This window comes from Eublepharis macularius, chromosome 1 (genome assembly GCF_028583425.1).
Source record: "Eublepharis macularius isolate TG4126 chromosome 1, MPM_Emac_v1.0, whole genome shotgun sequence".
NCBI lineage: Eukaryota > Metazoa > Chordata > Lepidosauria > Squamata > Eublepharidae > Eublepharis > Eublepharis macularius.
In genome coordinates, this window is record NC_072790.1 from 222,816,599 (window position 1) to 222,835,618 (window position 19,020).

At 45.7% G+C, this 19,020-nt stretch overlaps 1 protein-coding gene across 3 annotated transcripts in view; it reads right to left on the bottom strand.

Moving 5' to 3' along the window:
* Window positions 1–18,333, bottom strand: part of OTOF (otoferlin) — a 183,374-nt gene extending 165,041 nt beyond the window's left edge. For all 3 annotated transcript variants that reach the window (XM_054976825.1, XM_054976834.1, XM_054976817.1), the window contains exon 1: window positions 18,255–18,333. In XM_054976825.1, coding sequence (XP_054832800.1) covers window positions 18,255–18,333 — 79 coding nt within the window. The remainder of the gene's footprint in view (window positions 1–18,254) is intronic.
* Between the last annotated feature and the right edge of the window lie 687 nt (window positions 18,334–19,020).

The window sequence follows — 19,020 nt, forward strand, 5'->3', positions numbered from 1 at the left end:
AAACATAACGGACAAGGCGGAAGAAGGAAACCGAGCAGCTTCGCCGCTGCCAGCTTCACAGAAGGATCAAAACCAAGGAAAGCACTTCTTTTGTAAGGTATTTTTTTCTGTGAACAGAAGAGAGGAACCGCCACAGGAAAGTAGTGTGGGAATGCACACGTGCAAGCCATTTGTAATACAATTCAGAACAGTTTTGGACATTTGATAAGAAGCAACTTTTTATTGGGTGTGTGCTGCTCTCTACCAGCAGTCTGAGCACAAGAGCGTTTGCACATTTGTGCTCTGGGCTCAGTAAAAATGGCTCAGCCTGTAAGTGGGGGTTATTTTGTTAATCTGGTTTGTCATCAGTTGGTTTGGACTTCTACTTAATTTCATGGTACTCTTTATAATCAATCACCTTCCGTATTCTCTGTTATTTTTCCTTCTCAGTCAATGAATTACGTTATACATCTGTTGCAAATTTCAACTAAGGTAAAGATTTCAATCATCCCAATCGTGCAAGAAACCCCTGTGGATGTTTGGAGTGGCAATATTTTCAGGAAATTGCCTTGAATCCCATGGAGGATATCTGTGGATGGAACGTGGTGCTATTTTGCCACTTTCTTCCACTTGCTGCAGACCGCCCATGCAGTTGGTGGTGGTCCTCTTTCCCCCAAGAGCAGCTTTTGGAAGTGTATTTGGACTGCAGGAGGGGGGAATTCACACTCGTTGGGCATCCATAGGAATTTCTGCGGGAATCCAAAGCATTTGTATTTCCTTATTGATTTTACTAAATTTAAATCCTGACTTTAAGCCTGGCAGCCCCCTGAAAGGTGCAGGGAATGGAACTCTTGAATTGCACTTAGCTGGGTCATCTGCAACATAAAGTATCTTGGACCATCTAGGGTTGCCCACCTCAAGGTGGGAGCTGGAGATTTCCCAGAATTTCAGCTGATCTTCAGACTACAGAGATTATTTCTCCCGGAGAAAATGGCACTTGGAAGGGCAGACTCTATGGTAATGTATCCTGCTGAGGTCCTTCCCAAATCCCATCCTCCCCAGGCTCCATCCCCAAATCTCCAGGAATTTCAAATACAGAGTTGGCAAGCGTAACTTCATCTCTGGCCTTATGCTCTGTAGCTACTGGGCACAATCAAATACCTTGGATCTGCCCTGCACTTCTTCCCAAGGTCTCTTGCAGCAGCAGAAAGCAGGGCAGATGTTTTAACACAAGTGGCTCCCTGAGGGAAGCAGGGAGAACCCCCCCCCTCCCGCCCCCGGAGGCCACTGAGCTGGTCTCCTATTCCCTAGCCTGCTTGTGAGGAACACATGTGTCCAGCAGCCAGCCCAGGAAACAAACCGAGAGAAACCATGAGCCAAATGAAAGGGCTTATAAATAGATGAACCTCATGGGAAAGGAAAGCAAGCACTGCCAAGCCTGACGGAGCAACAGCAGGTAAGGGAGGAAAGTGCAGGTTGGAAAAGCCTGGGAAGCTGGAGGGGTGGAAGCGACAGTCCTCGTAGCACTGAAATCCTGAGTCAGGCTGAGCACGTTCTGAAGTTATTTTTCTTTATCTTGCCCAACCTCCAAAGAAACTCAGGGTAGATCTATAGTTCTCCCCTCTGCCATTTTATTTTCACAACAGCCCTTTGGGATAGGTTAGGCTAAGTGTCTCAAGGTCCCCCGGGAGCTTCACACCCGAATGAGGATTTGAATCTGTCCCTCCTCCTCCTCCCTGATCCTAGCCTGGTATTCTAACCACTGCACTCCTCTGCGCCCTTAATAGATCTGTAGTTCCTGTATTGTTCTTGCTGGGAGTGAGCAGGTGGCAGGAATGCAGAGTCTTCTTTATATTGGGTCTGGTACAGCATAATCCTAAGTGACTATGAATCAAGAACTCCCCTGTTTGTATTTCAACTCTGCCTTGAGCTCATTAGAGAGCCTTGAACAAGCTATTATTTCCGTCTGGCAGCACCGTGTACATACATTGGAATGCACGAAACGCACAGCCTTTGGACCATAGGCTTTTCTACTTAGATACTCAAAACGGTGTACAGTAACTGTTTAGCAAATTATGCAAAAACAGACCAAAAAGATGACACTCTAGGTGAAAGCACCTAGCCCATTTTTAAAAGGAGCCAAGTTTTTACAAAACTGCAGAAGGAATGCAAAGGTGTTCCTCTGGGCAGCGAAATTAGATTGATAAGTGCAAATGGAAAAATATAAATGGAAAAGTTTAACCCTCTTCCTTCCCCAGTGTCACTTCTGCAATCTGACCCCTGATCCCCTAGCGCACACACAGAGTTGCCTTTACCTAGATCGAACTTAGGTAAAAGGTAAAGGTAAAGGTAGTCCCCTGTGCAAGCACCAAGTCATTACTGACCATAGGGGGAGTCACATCATGATGTTTTCTTGGAAGACTTTTTGTTATGGGGTGGTTTGCCATTGCCTTCCCCAGCTGTCTACACTTTACCCCCAGGAAACTGGGTACTCATTTTACCAACCTCAGAAGGATGGAAGCCTGAGCCAAGCTTGAGCCGGCTACCTGAACCCAGCTTCCGCCAGGATCAAACTCAGGTCGTGAGCAGAGCTTGGACTGTACTGCAGCTTACAACTCTGTGCCATGGGGCTCTTAACCCCATAGGGCTCTTATAAAGCTTTTAATTATTTATTTATCACCTGCCTTTCTCATTGAGACTCATGACAGATTACAAAATATATAACAATGCAATTAGGCAGCATAAGACATCTAATTGGTTGTTTTCTCTTTAGACACACCCCATACGCTCACAATGACGATTTGTTTGCAACTGAACAAGTAATATTTTAGTGGGGTTTGCATCTGCATGTTTCGTACCATTCAGAATGGTGGCTGGCCAGGTAGCTTCTGTTGCTGTATAATCACAATTTCCTAGCTTGCTAGAATGATGTATGTGCCAGTGGTATGCATCACTTAAAACTGGCTACATTTTGAGCACATGCGCCACTTCTGCACCCACAGTGGCATTTATCAATCATTACCATTTGTCATGACGGAGCAGGTTCAGAACTTTCTTGGTCAAACAACAATTCCCAGGGGGCAGGATGAGGACATACAAAATATTTGTGACCATATTCAGAATACTTGATAAATACAAATACATTCACTTTGGGAGCCAGGTAGACATAACAGACAAGGCCAAAGAGGGAAACCAAGCAGCTTCTCCCAGGCTGCCACCACCTTCCCAGTAGGATCAAAAGCCAAGGAAAATATCTGTTTTGTAAGGTTGTAAGCCACAGGAAAGCAGTGTGACACACAAGCCATTTGTAATATATTTCAGAACTATTCTGAACATTTGGTAAAAAGTAGACTTTTTTCAAGTGTGTGCTGTTCTATAGTCATGATTTGAGCAGAGTAACATTTGTACATTTGTGCTCTGAGCTCAGTAAAAATGTCTTACACCATTACTGAACAAGCCCACTTTCTCCTATCAAATGCAAATACAACCCAGAGGCTCAGCAGAGAAGAGCTCTGGGAAGATTGTTATTTGTTTACAAGAAGAGAAAAAGATTTCAGTACATAAAGAGGGCACATTGAGATAAGTATCCATGGAAAATCTTTGAACTTGCTTCAGTATCTAATCTAATTTATTGGGAGGAGTAGTACATATAACAAGGGGGGCTGGAACTTCAGTCGTGGCGGGGGAAGCGGGCAGGGGCTTGACCTGAAAGGCGGCAGGATTCTAAGTGTATGCAGCAGGCAGTGGCTCAATGCTACGAGCTAACAGTCTGCACATTTTCAATGGCATGTTTATCCATATGTCTTCTGACCTGTTTCCTAAAGGGATGAGAATTGGTTGAAGATGGGATAGGATGACATTAGTGCTAAACGAACAGGGTTAAAGGAGAGGAAGTCGGGTTACAAAGTCCCCACTGAAGCACGGTGTTAAGATATAGAATGATGAAAAGCTACGAGCTGCCTTAAGTTGCTGGGTTTTATTTAAGGTATTATGTTAATATTTAGCACATACAGCTGGGGATCCGACTTCAGACATTTCTAATCAATTTTCAAAGCAATGCTGTGAAGAAAATAACCACTGATCCTTGTCATTTGGGAAAGATGTGTGTGTGAGAGACAGAAAGAGACAATGCTTAGCAGTGTGTCTTCAACACAACTCTGCCAATCCGTTTTTCTGTCCCATTGGCACCGACCCATTGGCACATGCAAGCATTAGCAAGTGACCAGGGAATGTGAGATCACAAAGAAAAGGTTCGTGCCACCATCTTTTACAGGGGGACTGTTAACCCAAAATGCCTTCAAGTGAACAGCATGTATCAGCACTATTTGATGACTGCAAGAAGTCACTCCTTCCTTGGCAGGACCCAGACAGAGGCCACTTCTGCACAGCTCATTGTTCCCACCTTTTTCCTTCTTTAGGTTTCTATTTTGCTGAGCTGCCCTGGCAGCTCATCCTCCGCAATCAGTACCCAGAATTGCTTACCTGTAGTTGTGAGGTTGCAGGAAAACCTCCAAACAATACAAAAAAAAAGCGGTTTTGGAGTGAAGGTCAAGCACTTTCATAAACCTAGCCCCAAAGTACCTGCCTCCCCCTTTAATTTTTTTTTACTTTGCACATGAATGAAAATGTGCACATGAATGGAAATGTGAAGAAGGAAGGGAAAGAGTGTTGGGGGAAGAACTGGGCAGAGAAGTGAGAGGAGTAGGAGGTTTCTTCATATGCCAGAAAATGTGTGTGTGTGGGGGGGGGGACACACCATAAACCCGCAACAAAAGAAAACATTGGAGCAAGCACAGTTCTAGTAAATACACAGAAGACCTGGTAAACAAACAATATGCACATGCTTGACAATGATTGTGTGTGCAAGCTTAGGGAAAAACCACCACAGTCCCAAGAGTGGACAGCACTTCTAAGGACGTGCAGAAACAGGCAGAGTTGCAAAGTTTTTGTGGAAGGGTGATGGCTCAGTGGTAGCCCATTTTCTCTGCATATTGTGTGTCCCAGGCTCAACCTCTAGCATCTCTAGTTATTACAAGGGTGTCAGGCAACAGCTGTTCGGAAAGGCCTCTCACTGTCCGAAACATATGAAGCTGCCTTATCCTGAATCAGGCCATTGGTCCATATTGTCTACTCTGATCAGCAATGACTCTCCAGGGACTGGGCAGAGGTCTCTCACATGACCTACTACCAGATCCTTAAAGGAGGCGGCAAGGATTGAACCTGGGACCATCTGTGTGCCAAGCAGACAGATGCTGTGCCACTGAGCCCCAGTGGCAGAGCATCTATCTGCTTGGCATGAAGAAGGTCCCAGGTTAATACCCAGCATCTCCAACTAAAAGAATCAGGCGGTAGGTGATGGAAAAGAACTCTGCCCGAGACCCTGAAGAGCAACTACCAGTCAGAGTAGATAAAAGTGACCTTGATGGACCAATGGTCTGACTCAATATGAGGCAGCTTCCTGTGTTCAAAATGACTCGACAGGTGTGTGAGGGGGGCTATTCCCCCCCTCTTGGTACATGTGCAGGTAGAATTCCGATGGCCTGGTACCTGGTAAGACATTACCTATATTTTACCCCTTTGGTGATACATTAGGGAGGCCTCTTTACAATTCAGCATTCTATAATAATTCTGAGTTGTTTGTTGTCGATCGTTGGAATGCAATGGTTTTTAGTATCCAATAGTATAATATGATGGATTTGACAGATGATGTGCAGGACTACTTCACAGAATTTGACAGCTCATAACATTTCACATTTGATGCCTGCCAAAAATCAAAATAATCCGGAGATGCCACCAATTCTAAAGCATGTTCCTTTGGGGAAGCAAAATTCTGCATCCTCCAAAGCATTGTATCCAAAATTGGAATCTGTATTCTAAATGTAACATTTGATTTTTTTGGCTAAAATTTCAAGTATCTGTAAAAAAAATAATTTCACCACCAAGATCTGTGTATGTAGGAGATGCTGACATGCAAGGCTCTTTGAAAACTACCAATCATATTTTCTCCTCTATGGGTCAGAAATACAGGTTATATTCCAAGGATAAAATTCTGATATGTAGCAGTTTCTTTGTCAACCCATGAGACACAACTGTAGACCTGAACAGTTCATTAGCTCTGAAGCGGAGCGTAAACTACCATGGAATTCCATGTACAGGGATCATTTGTGCCAAACAACATCCTCCTAGCCCCGATAATGCCTTTGCTAGGCTTGGTTGCTCCTGTGCTAGAATGATATAATGAAGAGATCTGTAGCAAAAAAAAAGATTTGGTTCATTGGTTTCAATCAATATGAAATTAAGCTCCATCACCGGCTCCTTAGCATTCCTGCCTGCTGTGTTCCCTGTTCCGTAATCACACAATATCCATAGCTCATTTAGTGGTTCACGCATTTCCTGGTAACACCATTAGCCTCTATTGACATTTGGTCCTTTTTGGGTAATGCCATCCCTCTAGGTGCCATCTTTGTCTCCTCCATACATCTCTAGATTTCTACTTTCCAACCCACTACCTACTCTGCCTTACCCTTGGGGGGGGGGAGCATTTTGTCTCTTCATTCTTAAGTTTCCCAGTCCTCAACTTTCCATTCCATTCAGTTACACAGCCTTATGTGCAATTTTTCTGTGATCCTCACAGAAGCCATGTTGTTTGTCATCACTCCATTGTGAACAACTTTCCAGTAAACAGTTATAATGCCTACAAATGTTTCACAGCATATTTAAGACATGAAAGACAGTGGTGTGGATCCTACCACTTGGTATGTGGAATATGGAATTTCCTGTGTTTCTCTCTGTCATCCTTCTGTTCCCTGGAAAGGTCATTCCCAGGGTAGCAGGCCTACATGCAGAAATAGCAGCATGGATATATGGCGTGCCAATGATGAAGGGCAAGGGGCATCACTTGGTTCTTGTGCTTGGTGCTGAACTGTAGCTTTTCAGTGTATATTTTAGGTGCCCTTCATTTGTAGATGTTGTCTCCCAGTTGGGATCCATAAAGAGACCTGATGTTGAAGCTTTCAGAGTCTCCTGGGGCAGGTTGGGGTGGAGAAATGGCCTTGGAAAGGGACCCCACCTCAACCCACCTCCAACCCTCCCCTTCCAAAGGAAAGAGGGAGAGCATGCGCTGCCAGCCCTGAGCACCCTGTGCATGGCCAAGCCACAGGGCCAGGTGGGGCCCCTCCCTTACTAGGCTGGGGGGGGTATGTCCCTTGCTGCCACAAAGCTGCATGGGCATGTTGGTCACTGCCATGGAGGCAAATGGGGATATTCCTTGACACACTGAAGGATGGTCTGTACATCCTTCGTATCTTGCTATCGCAATGCGTGACCCACCTGCGTACTTTAATTTCAACAATCTTTGTCAAGATCAGTTTTCAGAACATTTTACTACCCCAAATCACAGTACGGCGTGCTCCAAATACTGCAGACCAGGATCCTTTGCAATGTGTTGGAACAACACTCACACCAGGCGCAGAATAACATCCCAACATCCTCTGCAACACTGCGAGAGATTCTTGACCTACACTTTTTAGACAGCACAGCACAGGTACTTGGTTAGCAGCTCTATTTTTTTTAAAAAAAAATCTTTGTTAGCTGCTGCCTCTCAAACAAAATGCTGGAGGCAGCTTGTGGCATGGGAAGACAAATATCAATAGCTAAAAACTAACAGAACTAAACAAGTACACAGGAGTCAATGCAATATAAGCAGCTTGGGAAGCTTCCTATTAAAATAGCAGCTAAGAAAAGAACAAAATGAGATACAATCCAACAAAAAGAAAGCATAATAGACATAAAGGTCTTAGCCAGACCAGTTATAGGTAGGGTAGCCTGGAGAAAAACATCCTGTTCTTTTAATTGGGTTGGTAATGGAAAGTGCCATATGGCAACAAGTGACTTATGGTGACCGCCTTAAATTTATCAAAGCCAAAGACTTCAGAGGTGGTTCGGCATTGTCTGCCTCTGTTTAGCAACCCTGGGTTTCCTTGGTGGTCTCCCATTCAAGTACCAATCAGGCCCAAGTCTGGTTAACTTTCAAGATTTAACAAGATTGGGCTAGCATGGGCCATCCAGGTCAGGGCTTTAATAGGCTTAACTTGATGGTATTTTCCTCCATGCCATGAAAAGCTTCAGCTGCCCATTTCCACACATTGTACACTGGAAAAAGTATTGATTTAATCCTGTAATGGGAAGTTATTTAGCGTGCCCCCTAGCTGCTTGGTGGAGCATTTGCCCTTTAAACTTTAAAGTGCCATTATTTTCAATGGGCAGATATACCCCTGGCTAGTCGAGGAATGCTCCTTCCTCCTTCCCAATACAATTTCAAATGCTCCTGCCTTCCCAATATCAGGAGTGGTACTATCAGAATCAGGAATCATGTTAAGGAGACAGGAGTGGTACTGGATATTGCTGATCCCTTAAAATCGATATTAAAGGGATAGGGGTTTTTTTTCCTCCCGGACTGTTGGCATCCCAAGTTATAGATATTTTAAGTTCTAACAAGACAAGCACCAAATTGGAGTGCCAGTGTGACACAATGGTGATCATGTTAGACTAGGAGCAGAGAGACTTGGGTTCCAATCCTCCCTCTGCTATGAAGCTCACTGGATGACCTTGGGCCAATCACTTTCTTTCAGCTTACCTCTTCACAGGGTTGTTGTGAGGGTACAATGATGGAAGGGAAACTCATATATGCAACCCTGAGCTCCTTAGAAGCTGGGCACCATGAAACCTGACAATTAGATACACAATAACTTACTTCAAATCAATCCATTAATATGAAGGCGGGAGGAAACGGTGTTTGGGCACTTCATGAACAACTGTGAGGAGGGTATTCCACAGTTGAGATGCCAACTCTATGGGCACACAGAACAAAGCAGATACTAATGGTAACTGACAAGCAGGCTTATGTGGCAGGAGGCAGTCCTTCCAATATTCTGGTCCTGGCCTGTTTAGGATATTGTAGGCAAGAGCTAGCACTCTGAATTTTGTCCAGAAATGAATTTTGTTCTTTTAAAAATGGCAGGATATACTCTCATAAAACTCACCATTATTTTGCATCATATCTAATTTGTAGTCTCCAAAGGCAGACCCACAGAGACCACATTACAGTAATCTATCCTGACTGTGAACATGGATCACTGAGGCTGTCTCTCTGTCTGAAGCAAGGCTGCAGCTGGATAACCAAAAAGTGCTACATGCTTCTGGGGGTTCCAGCCTTGAATGAAGTTCAAGGCTTTGGTCCCAGCCAATGGTAGTGCGGGAGAAGGCAACAGGCAAGTCTGTGCCTGTCTTCAGATCTGGCTGGGTCCATGATGAGCATCCCACTGGGGTTCAATTTGACTCGTTCCTGGGTGCCAATGGCCTCCCAAAAACTCACCAGGAAGCTGCATATCCCCTCCCCTCACTTGACCATGCACAAAGCATTCACTGTGCATGCCCTGGGGTGAAGCTGCTTCTCTAAGAGCCAAGCTGCAAGCGACAAATGACACTTGCCTGGCAAGTGAACAGACTCACGTGTATTCCTCTCTGTTCACTTGCCCTCCACTTGCACTCTACTTGATCACGTAGTGATCACGTAATGATCAAGTGGAGCACAAGTGGAGGGCAAGTGAACAGGGAGGAATACACATGAGTCTGTTCACTTGCCAGGCAAGTGTCATTCATCACTTGTGGCTTGGCTCTATGTGTCACAAAAGCAGGCAGAGAAGGGCCAACATGCACCCTGGGATGCACATCTTAATACAAAATCCTTGTGTTGTCCACTAACAAACACAATGGTTTTGTAAAATGTAGCAAGGCCTAAATACTCACTCAGCTAGCAGTTCCTTCTTTATTTAACCCCCTCCTTTGAGGATTAGGACTTTTCTCATGTTGAAATTTACCTGCGTATCCCTTGCAACAAACACGTGTCATTTTTATATTCTGGAGTTTTTAATATGTACTTTTCATTTTCTCCTACTTCCCGTTGTTTAACCAGTTGTTAGTGCATATGAAGACCAATCCTCTTACTCACGGCTGCTAAGTTCCCTCAGGAGCCTCAGCTGAGAGACTTTGTCAAAAACTTTGTCAAAAACAAGTCAGATAATACAGGGTCTATAAAACCTACAATATTACGCATTCTGAAGTTCCATATACGCTGAGCCAAGGAAGAAATGTATTGTGAATCTGGGTTCTGGAGTGCCTAATGCCAACCATCTATCCAAAGTTATATTTCTTTTGTGTAAATAGAGTGGTATCAGTGTGATCCTAAACAGACTGACCCTCTTCTAGATCCATTAAAGTCAATGAGCTTAGAAGAGTCTAACTCTGCTTAGTATTGCACTGGGTTTCATATTACAGGGTTGCGAACTTTGCAGTCACCAAACCAAAGCAGAAAAAGAAAAATGTCGACAGAAATGAAGTAAACTCTGGAGGAATTCATATGAATTGCCAGTTGCTATATTGCTTCTTTAGCTTCCCCGACTGCCATTATTTAACATCTTCTGAAATGGTTATTATGTGTCATTTTAATCATGGTTTTATGAGCTTTGTAATGGCTATGTTCATTGAACAATAAAATCTGACTTGACTGTAGGCATGTATTGAGGATGGTGGGAGAAAAAGCCAGGTTAGAGTGCTGGACTTGGGCTGTTGGTCCTAAGCCCCACATACGAAGCTTGCCGGGTGATCTTGGGCCCATCATGTTCCCCAACCCTAACCTACATTCTCTCTTTCCGGCAGGAAAAAAAGCAGCTTGAGGGAGAGTCTCAGCAGTCACATGGCTGGAAGAGAATGAGTTAAGCAGCCTCCTCCTCTTCTTCAAGAGGCAAGCTTTCATGGTTTTCTTTTAAATCATTGGGAAGCTGTTCAGGCCTGTGCTGGGCTACAACTAACCTGGCCCAGGGCACCACAAGGAGCTAAAAAAAATATATGAACAGCATGGAGAGAAATGCATCTCATTTTCTCATAACACTGGAGGTCACCCAATAACATCTATGAGCACTAAATTTGGGGCAGACAAAAGAAAATACTTCTTCACATAATGCACAATTAATTTATAGAGCTTGGCATGGGATGAGTTGATGGCCACTGACCCGGGGGCAAAGCCGAAAAGACTTTAGGAGATCTTCTCGGACTAGATCTTCTTGGTAATTTTTAAAACAGAAATTGCAGCTGGGGGCAGGCAATTCTGCTTGGGGGTGTAACAAGACAGGAGAAGGGGTTTAACCCTCTCCAACTTACGTGATTTTGCCAATTAAAACTGCCCCCTCCCTTAGCTGTTATTAGCCTTCTGGAGAAGTTATTTAGGGTTTATTTTATCCTTTAAAGTTTGAGTTTATAAGCTAAAGTCACAGACAAAGGCAGGGGGAAAAACCGTAATAAATAAAAAGACAGGCAAAGACGTCAAGACTGTCTTTTCCCCTCTTTCATGGCTAAGTACAGCTGAGCGGAGAGTCAACTTTCATTCTCAAAACTACACAGGGTGGGAACGGTGAAATTCTTTCTCCTGTCATACTGCAGGCTTGATCTGACTTGGTCCCCCACCCAACCCTGGCTTCAATTTCCATTTTTAAAATGCTGGGAGGGTCCAAGCATAGATCTTTTGATATCTCATTTGGCTTTGCCTGTAGATAGCTTTCAAAGAAGACAGGACAAAGAAGACAGGCCCATATATGCAGGAGAAATCTATCAATATTAGAAGCCAGAATCACTAAGAGGAACTTGCAGCCTAGATGCAGTATACCTGTGTTTGCTAGATGCTGGGGATAAGCAACAGGGGATGGTCCTCATTTTCTTCTCCCAGAGCCAACTTTTAGAAAAATACCAGTCCACATGGACTTGTGGTGTGAACTAGGACCATATAAATAGAGCAGTTTTCTAATTTCTTATTTTCTAATTTTGTTGTTGTTGTGAGCCTTTTTTGTTTTACCCATTTTCATTGCCGATCTTCCCAATTCATTTACCATTTATACACAACTGACACAAAAAGAATGTTGTTAGGGGTATTGGTTTTAATAGGAAAAATGTGGCATGGAGAAACAGCATGTGGTGCAAAGAGCCAACGACGTGGATCTGATTTGCCTGAGGGACAAATGAAATCCGCATAGGGGTTTTCAAGTCAAAACTGCAGGAATGAGAAATGTAATAGCATCCTAAAGGAGACTCTTGCGCTGTATGTGTCTTTGTTTCTTATGAACCAAATAGCATTCTAGCCATGAAAAGAGAGGGAGGGAAAGAGATTCCTCTATTTTTCAACACTCTGAAACCAGCCCTAAGGTGTTAGAGCCATGGCTCAGATGCAGAAGGTTGCAGGGTCAATCCCCAGCATCTCCAGAGAAGATGGAAAACAATGAGTTAGTAGGTGCTACAAAAGACCTCCAGCTGTGACTCTGGACAACTACTGCCAGACAGAATAAACAGTACTGACCTTGACAGACCAACAGACTCAATGTGAGGCAGCTTCATGCATTCTAGTCAAGCACAAACCAGTCTGTCAAAATTACACATGCTCAATGACTTCTGTCTTCAACCTTAGCACACCTCAGGAGAGAGTGAGGGAGAGAAGGAAGGGTCAAGCCCAGCAATTAACCAGGATCATGACCATTAGGAGCAGGCTCTGGTTTCTTATGGTGTAGCGGTTAAGAGCGGCAGGACTCTAATCTGGAGAGCCGGGTTTGATTCCCTGCTCCTCTGCTTGAAGCCAGCTGGGTGACTCTGGGTCAGTCACAGCTCTTCCAGAGCTCTCTCAGCCCCACTCACCTCACAGGGTGATTGTCATGAGGATAATAAAAACACGCTTTGTAAACTGCGCTGAGTGGGAGTTAAGTTGTCCTGAAGGGTGGTATGTAAATCTAATGTTGTTATTTCTTAATATTCGAATTAAGACACATTGTGGAATATTTTTCCAACTGAAGCATACCTGTCTCCCCTCCCTTGGCTTTTCGTCACCAAGTTAAAAAGTAGCTTTATTGCTTGCCTCAGACTCAGGCTGTGGTGATGATGAAAATGGTTGTTAGCTGGCCCAGTGGCTGCCCCGTCCAGCTGGGAGCTCTGCACTGCCAGCAGCCTTGGGCCAGCTTGGCTCAGGTTGATCCAGACAGAGGACCTCTAGGGCAGCAGCCCACTGTGGCAGTTTTCAGTGTTCCGCATGCAGCAGACTAAGATGGCTGCCCCCCTGGAAGCTGTCACTCTTGCACATGGTTTACCAAGGTCATATCACTAATACGACCTTTGACATGGTCTGTACAGAATTCTGTCAATTCCAAACCCAAACATAAGCTGATGCTGCCCTTACTTGGGAAAAAGAAGGACTCTGGACCCTACTTTTAATCCATGACCTCAACACTTGGAAGCGTATGATGTAATAATAAAATGGAGAGGGCCTCTGACCATGTGCAGAGTGCATCCCATCATCATTAACACCTGAGAAAAGGCTCTCAGTCAGAGGACGTCACTTTTATACTAAGCATGAGAGCCAGTGGGGAATAATGTAGTATGCTGACACATCTGTGGCAGTTAGATCCATTAACGACAACTAGGCAAGATGACTAAAAGGTACCTCCATTTCCAAAGGCAGAGGAAGGCAACATGGGGAGGGCTTCCATGACCTTTTTTGCCCCCCGCCGGGCAACCAGTAGCCCACTGCCTGAACTAGAATGCTAGATTAACTGGTCTAAGTCAACAGGTCTCTTCTTATGTTCTTTGGTTCTGGTGCTTAGAGTATTGGAGAAGGAGTCTGGAGATTTGGATTTAGATTCCCCTGTACAACTTGGGCTGGTCACTCGATCAGTCTGACCTCCCTCACAGGGTTATTCTGAGGTAGAAACTGGGAAGAGAGAATCAGCACCATGGAGGAAGATGGGATAGAAGAGTGATAGCAAGATGAGTTCCACTACCTATCAAGCAAGAAATGTTCTCCTCCTCATCCCAGGAAGTGGATGTGTTTCCTGAACAGTGCATATACACTGAGCTTAAGGTTTCATTCAAGTAGATGAGATTTACAGAAACATTCTGATTGCTAAATGACGTGCCAGTATTTTCTGAGAACAGCAGTCCCAACTTTGGTGGTATGGAGTGGAACAGTGACAGACATGTGGAGTAACAGGACCAAGGTCTTTCTGGGAGCTTTGAGTACAGATATTGCCATCTTAAGCAAAATTACACTCGTCTAAGCCCATTGATTTCAATGCTCCAGGATTATTTCCTGTGTTGCAGAAAATACTGGACAGTGTGTGAGTTGAGAGTTGTACCCAGCATTCTTTGTGAGGTAGGTTTCTTTCTGAGATGCTTTCTTGGTCTTTGCACTACTTTACTGCCGCCCCAAAAGGAGTGCTGTTCTATGTGATGGCTTGAGTTGCTTGTTTCATTTGGGACAGCCCTGTATTTTATTAAGAATACAATTGAGTGACAAGGGTTCAGAGAAATGGTTTAGAGAGATGCCTTGGTAAAGGAGTAGGAACTGTTGACTATACTACTGCGTGCTGTCTTTTGCTGTAATTATGCTCCTATTGGATAGTTTCTCCACATTGTTTAATAGGTCACGTCAATTTGCTTATGTTTTGTTTCAGCATTGTTTCACCTCTTTGTGATTTCTGCTTGTTTTCAAATTTCTATTGCATTGTTCATTGAACGTCCAAGCCTTTGATCAAATTAATCCTATACTGTGCAATCACTCTAGAGTCTCAATGAGAAAGGACTATAAATAATATAAATAAAATAAAGGAGTCTCTTTGGTTTGGCATCCTCATATTAGGAGACCACCCACATTTTACAATACGATTATATTTTTTTTCCTGATTTCACAAGTATGAAGTTCTATCTCAGATTTATCAAAGGGCTTAGTCTAAAATCGACTTGTCCCTCAGAGGGTCCAATCCCGCAGGAAGTTTTCATGTGCAAGCCTTGTTGAAACACAGCTTCCATTCATTCCAACGGGGCTTCAGCAGGAGACCTTCTCTATTGGATCTTACTCAGAATTAGTAACCAGAACTAAAATATACTTTTTAAAATGAGACAAAAACAGAATAGGAAAATTTCCCCATACATATCTCAAGCACAAAGCTCCTGTTTTTAAAGCTTCCAGAAACAATTAAATAAAAAGATAAGCCCAACAGCAGCAAGTGGGATAACAGGTGTCAGAAAAATCCTCCACAATTTAGGATCAGGCTATTGTTTTCTGTTTTTGAAAATTCATGGACAAACAATCCTCCTGCTGTTCTTGCTATTAAAATTTGGGAGACGGACGGAGAGAAGTTTGGTAATTTGTCAGAACTTTGGGGCAAAAGCCAAATGAGATCAGAGTTTAAGGGGCTGAGCTGGCAGTCACAGAGACGGCATGGGAGTTTGGCTGCAAGTGCAAAGGATGTATTGAATGTAACTGGGGATGGAAAACCCACACAGCTCTTTCCAAGAGAAGATATATAAGAACATCAAGGTCAAAGAAGAGGAGATACACGGTGACCCATGATCACATTGCCCCGCAGTTATCTTGACTCATGGAATTCACTGCCACTCAGCGGGTGATTACTTGCACTGGCTTAGATGGTTTTTAACGGAGTATTGGGCAAATCTCCATGACATTACCCATCACATTTTCTTTCCTGTTCATTTTAAAGAGGCTGCCTTTTCAAAGCAGGGAGCAGGTATGAGAAGCGAGCACCCTTTTAACCTTCACCTTCCCTGCTGTTTACTCACTGGGAAAAATCACCCTGATCTGCTCCTCCTTTCCTTGGGGAACACTAATTTTTTTCCTGCAATGAAGCTCAGCACTAACATGCAATTTCCCGCAAATTTGTCAAGCAGTCTTTTAAACAAAAACGACTAACCATCACCCATCTAGTGTCAGCGAGTCCCATGAGTTCATTAAGTGTTGTGCGAAGTAGTTTCTAGATGTGGGAAAGAGCTCAGCAAGCAGGTCCAGGGGCTGAGCATCAAATCACATTGCTTAATAATAGGTACAGTGCCTTAGTGAAGAACTAGACATTCTTTGGAAACAGAGGCCCAGGTGTGTTCAGGAATTCTCCGAAGGCTGCCGGTCCACCAGCACCAGCTCTATCCACTGACTTACTTCTGCTCAGAGTGGAGACATCAGCACAGCCCTCCTTTATCCATCCCTTCCAGCATTACAATCCTTGGCAGACTTCTTACGCACCTCACAGTGCCATCAATTATGCCCGTCAAAGCCTGATAACTTCCATGGAGAGAAAGATTAGAAGTCTCCTTGGGATGGTGGTGCTCACGTCCACTCTCATGTGGCTTGGTTTATCAACAGGAGTGAGCCACTGAGGTGCATAACTTGGTGGAAGGGGAGAAAGTAGGGATGCCAACTGCCTGGAGAAAAATATGTATTCTTACCCTTTATTAAAGGCTTAGTGGGTTATTCTTTTACCAGGTGATGTTAGTTACCTCCATGCCATGAAAAGTTTCACCTGCCCATTTCCACTCATTAAGCCTATATTAAAAGAAGAAAACTTTCTCCGGGCCTGTTGGCAACCTTAGGAGTCAGCATCTCTTTACTGGGACAGACTCTCTGTCCCCAGTAAAGAAGGAGGTGCTATGGGATCCCAAATGCTGCACAATGTATCCTATGGGCTTTTGTTACTCATGAACTCACCAAGCTGATTTAGACTGAGTCAGACTGTTAGTCTACTAAGGGGGTCTCCAGGGCTTTGGGTAGAGTTCTTTCACATCGCCTACAACCCAGTCCTTTTTTAGCTGGAGATGCACAGGACTGAACCTGGGACCTTCTGGATACAAAGAAGATGCTCAACTGAGTCTCTCCTCAATCTCCACAAAGCTTTAGGAAAGTTACTTTGGGAATAATCTGGACAATCAAAATGATTTGTTTTGGTTTTGGTGTGGCAGAGCCAAAGCTTTGTTTTCACTCCTTGCCCCGTTAGGAAACCTATTTTTTAAAAAATTAAGATGCCGTCTTCATCATGCCTTTTCCTTTCTGCCGTGATGTTTTGAGAGGGGTTTCCCATCGGAGTGACAATGTGCCTGCACATAATGGAAACAGCATGCAAATGGAATGCATACATTGCCACATCTGATGCTTGTGCATGTAAGCATGTAGCTGGATGAACTGGACTAGTGTCATACCTAAGACTTCAGACCTGGGGAGTTCCTGGTTCAAATCTCACCATAGTCACAGATGCACTAGATGGCCTTAAGCAAACCACGCTCTCTCCCCTACAGCAGTGGGACAGTAATCCTAGACCACCTGATGGAGTTGCTGCAAGGATTAGTACCATAATGTATGTGACGCGCTCTGAAAACCCGAAGAGCCTGCTTAAATGTGAAGATTCTTGCGTATGGGGCACCCATGAGAGGACATTGTGGCAACCTGTGCCGTTCCAAAGCATGCACATGCATCTAAATACAACTGAGGCATAACAGAGCACAGGGGTCAGGTACAGGGTCCCCTCCCTCTGTAACCATCAGACGTGCTAGTTTTCCTAAATTCCCTCATTTGGGGGAGGGGGATGATTTTGACTGGGAATGTGGCATGCATGGAGCAAGGGCTTTTGCCTCCCCCCCCCCCCCGCCCCGCATCATTCTCTTAACCTGAAACAGTTCCAGTAGGAGCTATTTGGTTGAATTTGGGAAACCCATTTTTTCTATTGGGATTCAGGTGACTTCCCCCCTAGACCATTTCAAGTTGGGAAATTAGCAGGGGGGAAGGGGGAAGTCTCTTCTCCGTGTGCACCTCAGTCCCAATCTGATTTGGGAAGCCTGTGTGTGGAAACTGAACCCACAACTCGTGTCTGACTGTCACACAGGGTAGGGCCCCCAGACTAGACCTATGTATTTCATAATGTGTGACTCAACAGGCTACATTCACAGGTTGCCTGCTGTTTTCTATTTGCAAGCCCTGTCGATGCAGAGCGTTGTCAAGTCTGAAACAGTAGTGAGATACAACGGCATTGCTGTGCTGTCGGAAAGTGTCATTGTTTAGCATGTGCTGCGCTCCAAGGGCTCAAGGAATTTTTGGATCGCACCCCGTCCGCATCCCGATGCCACCCACTTGGAAGCTTTTCCAGGACGATGCCAAAGCTGCCACCCAACCGGTCTCAAAAACCCCATCATCCGACTTTTTTAAAAAGTCCAACTCGTTGCCAACTTGCAAAGCGATCGTGTGAATCAACCCGGGTTGGCGTCGAGCATCAAGGATCGCCTGACCCTGCAGATTTCCAGCCTGAGAGAGACTTTTCCTTCCCGGGAGGACCCCCAAACCCCATGCAGCATCCCGCCCGGTGCCCAGCCAGCCAGCCAGCCGCCGCCGCAAGCCGGGACGGTACCTCGAAACGCCACTTTGGCTATCCGGTCGCCTTTGCCTCTCAGGTCGGTGACGGTCTTCAGGTGGACGATCAGGGCCATGCCGGCGGCCGAGGGTGCCCTGCGCGGCGGGCGGCGGACTCAGCGCGGCGCGGAACCCTCCAGCTCCCTCAGAGCGCGGCCAGCCTCCCCTGCCGGCCGGGCGACCTCGGGCGCAGCGCTTCAGCCAGCGGCAGCTCCTGCCATGCCGGGCCGGCCGCGAGAAGGACGCGCTCCGCCGCCCGCAGCTGCCGCGCGCGCCTCTCAATTATTCACGAGCTCGGCCGGCTGGCGCGGAAAGTGGCGCTGGGGCTGCGCGCCGCCCGGGCATCGCCGCCCCGCCTCCTGCGCCGGCCCTCAGGAGGACGCGGCGGGCGCCCTGGCCCCGGGCAGCCTCTCCAGCCGCGCGCAACGTGGCTTGGGGCGCGAGCAGCGGGCAGAGCCGAGCATCCCTCCCGCGCTTCCCGAGGCTGAGCCGCAGCGGGCTGCGCTTAACCGCTTCGCTGCTGCGTCCCAGGACGGGGCTGCCGGGCGGGGCTCGAGCGGTCCTCCGGGGGCATCCGAGGAGGGCGAGGCCCCGTTCTTCTGGCTGCGGCGCGCCCGGCTGGTGCAGTGGAGAGAAAGGGAGGCAGAGCGCGCCAAGCTTAGCTCTTGTGTTATACGGCCCTTCCCACGTCTACTTGCGCTCTCCCCCATCATATTCTCCTGTGATAACTTCAGCATAGCCCACTTGCTTTCTATAGGCGCCCA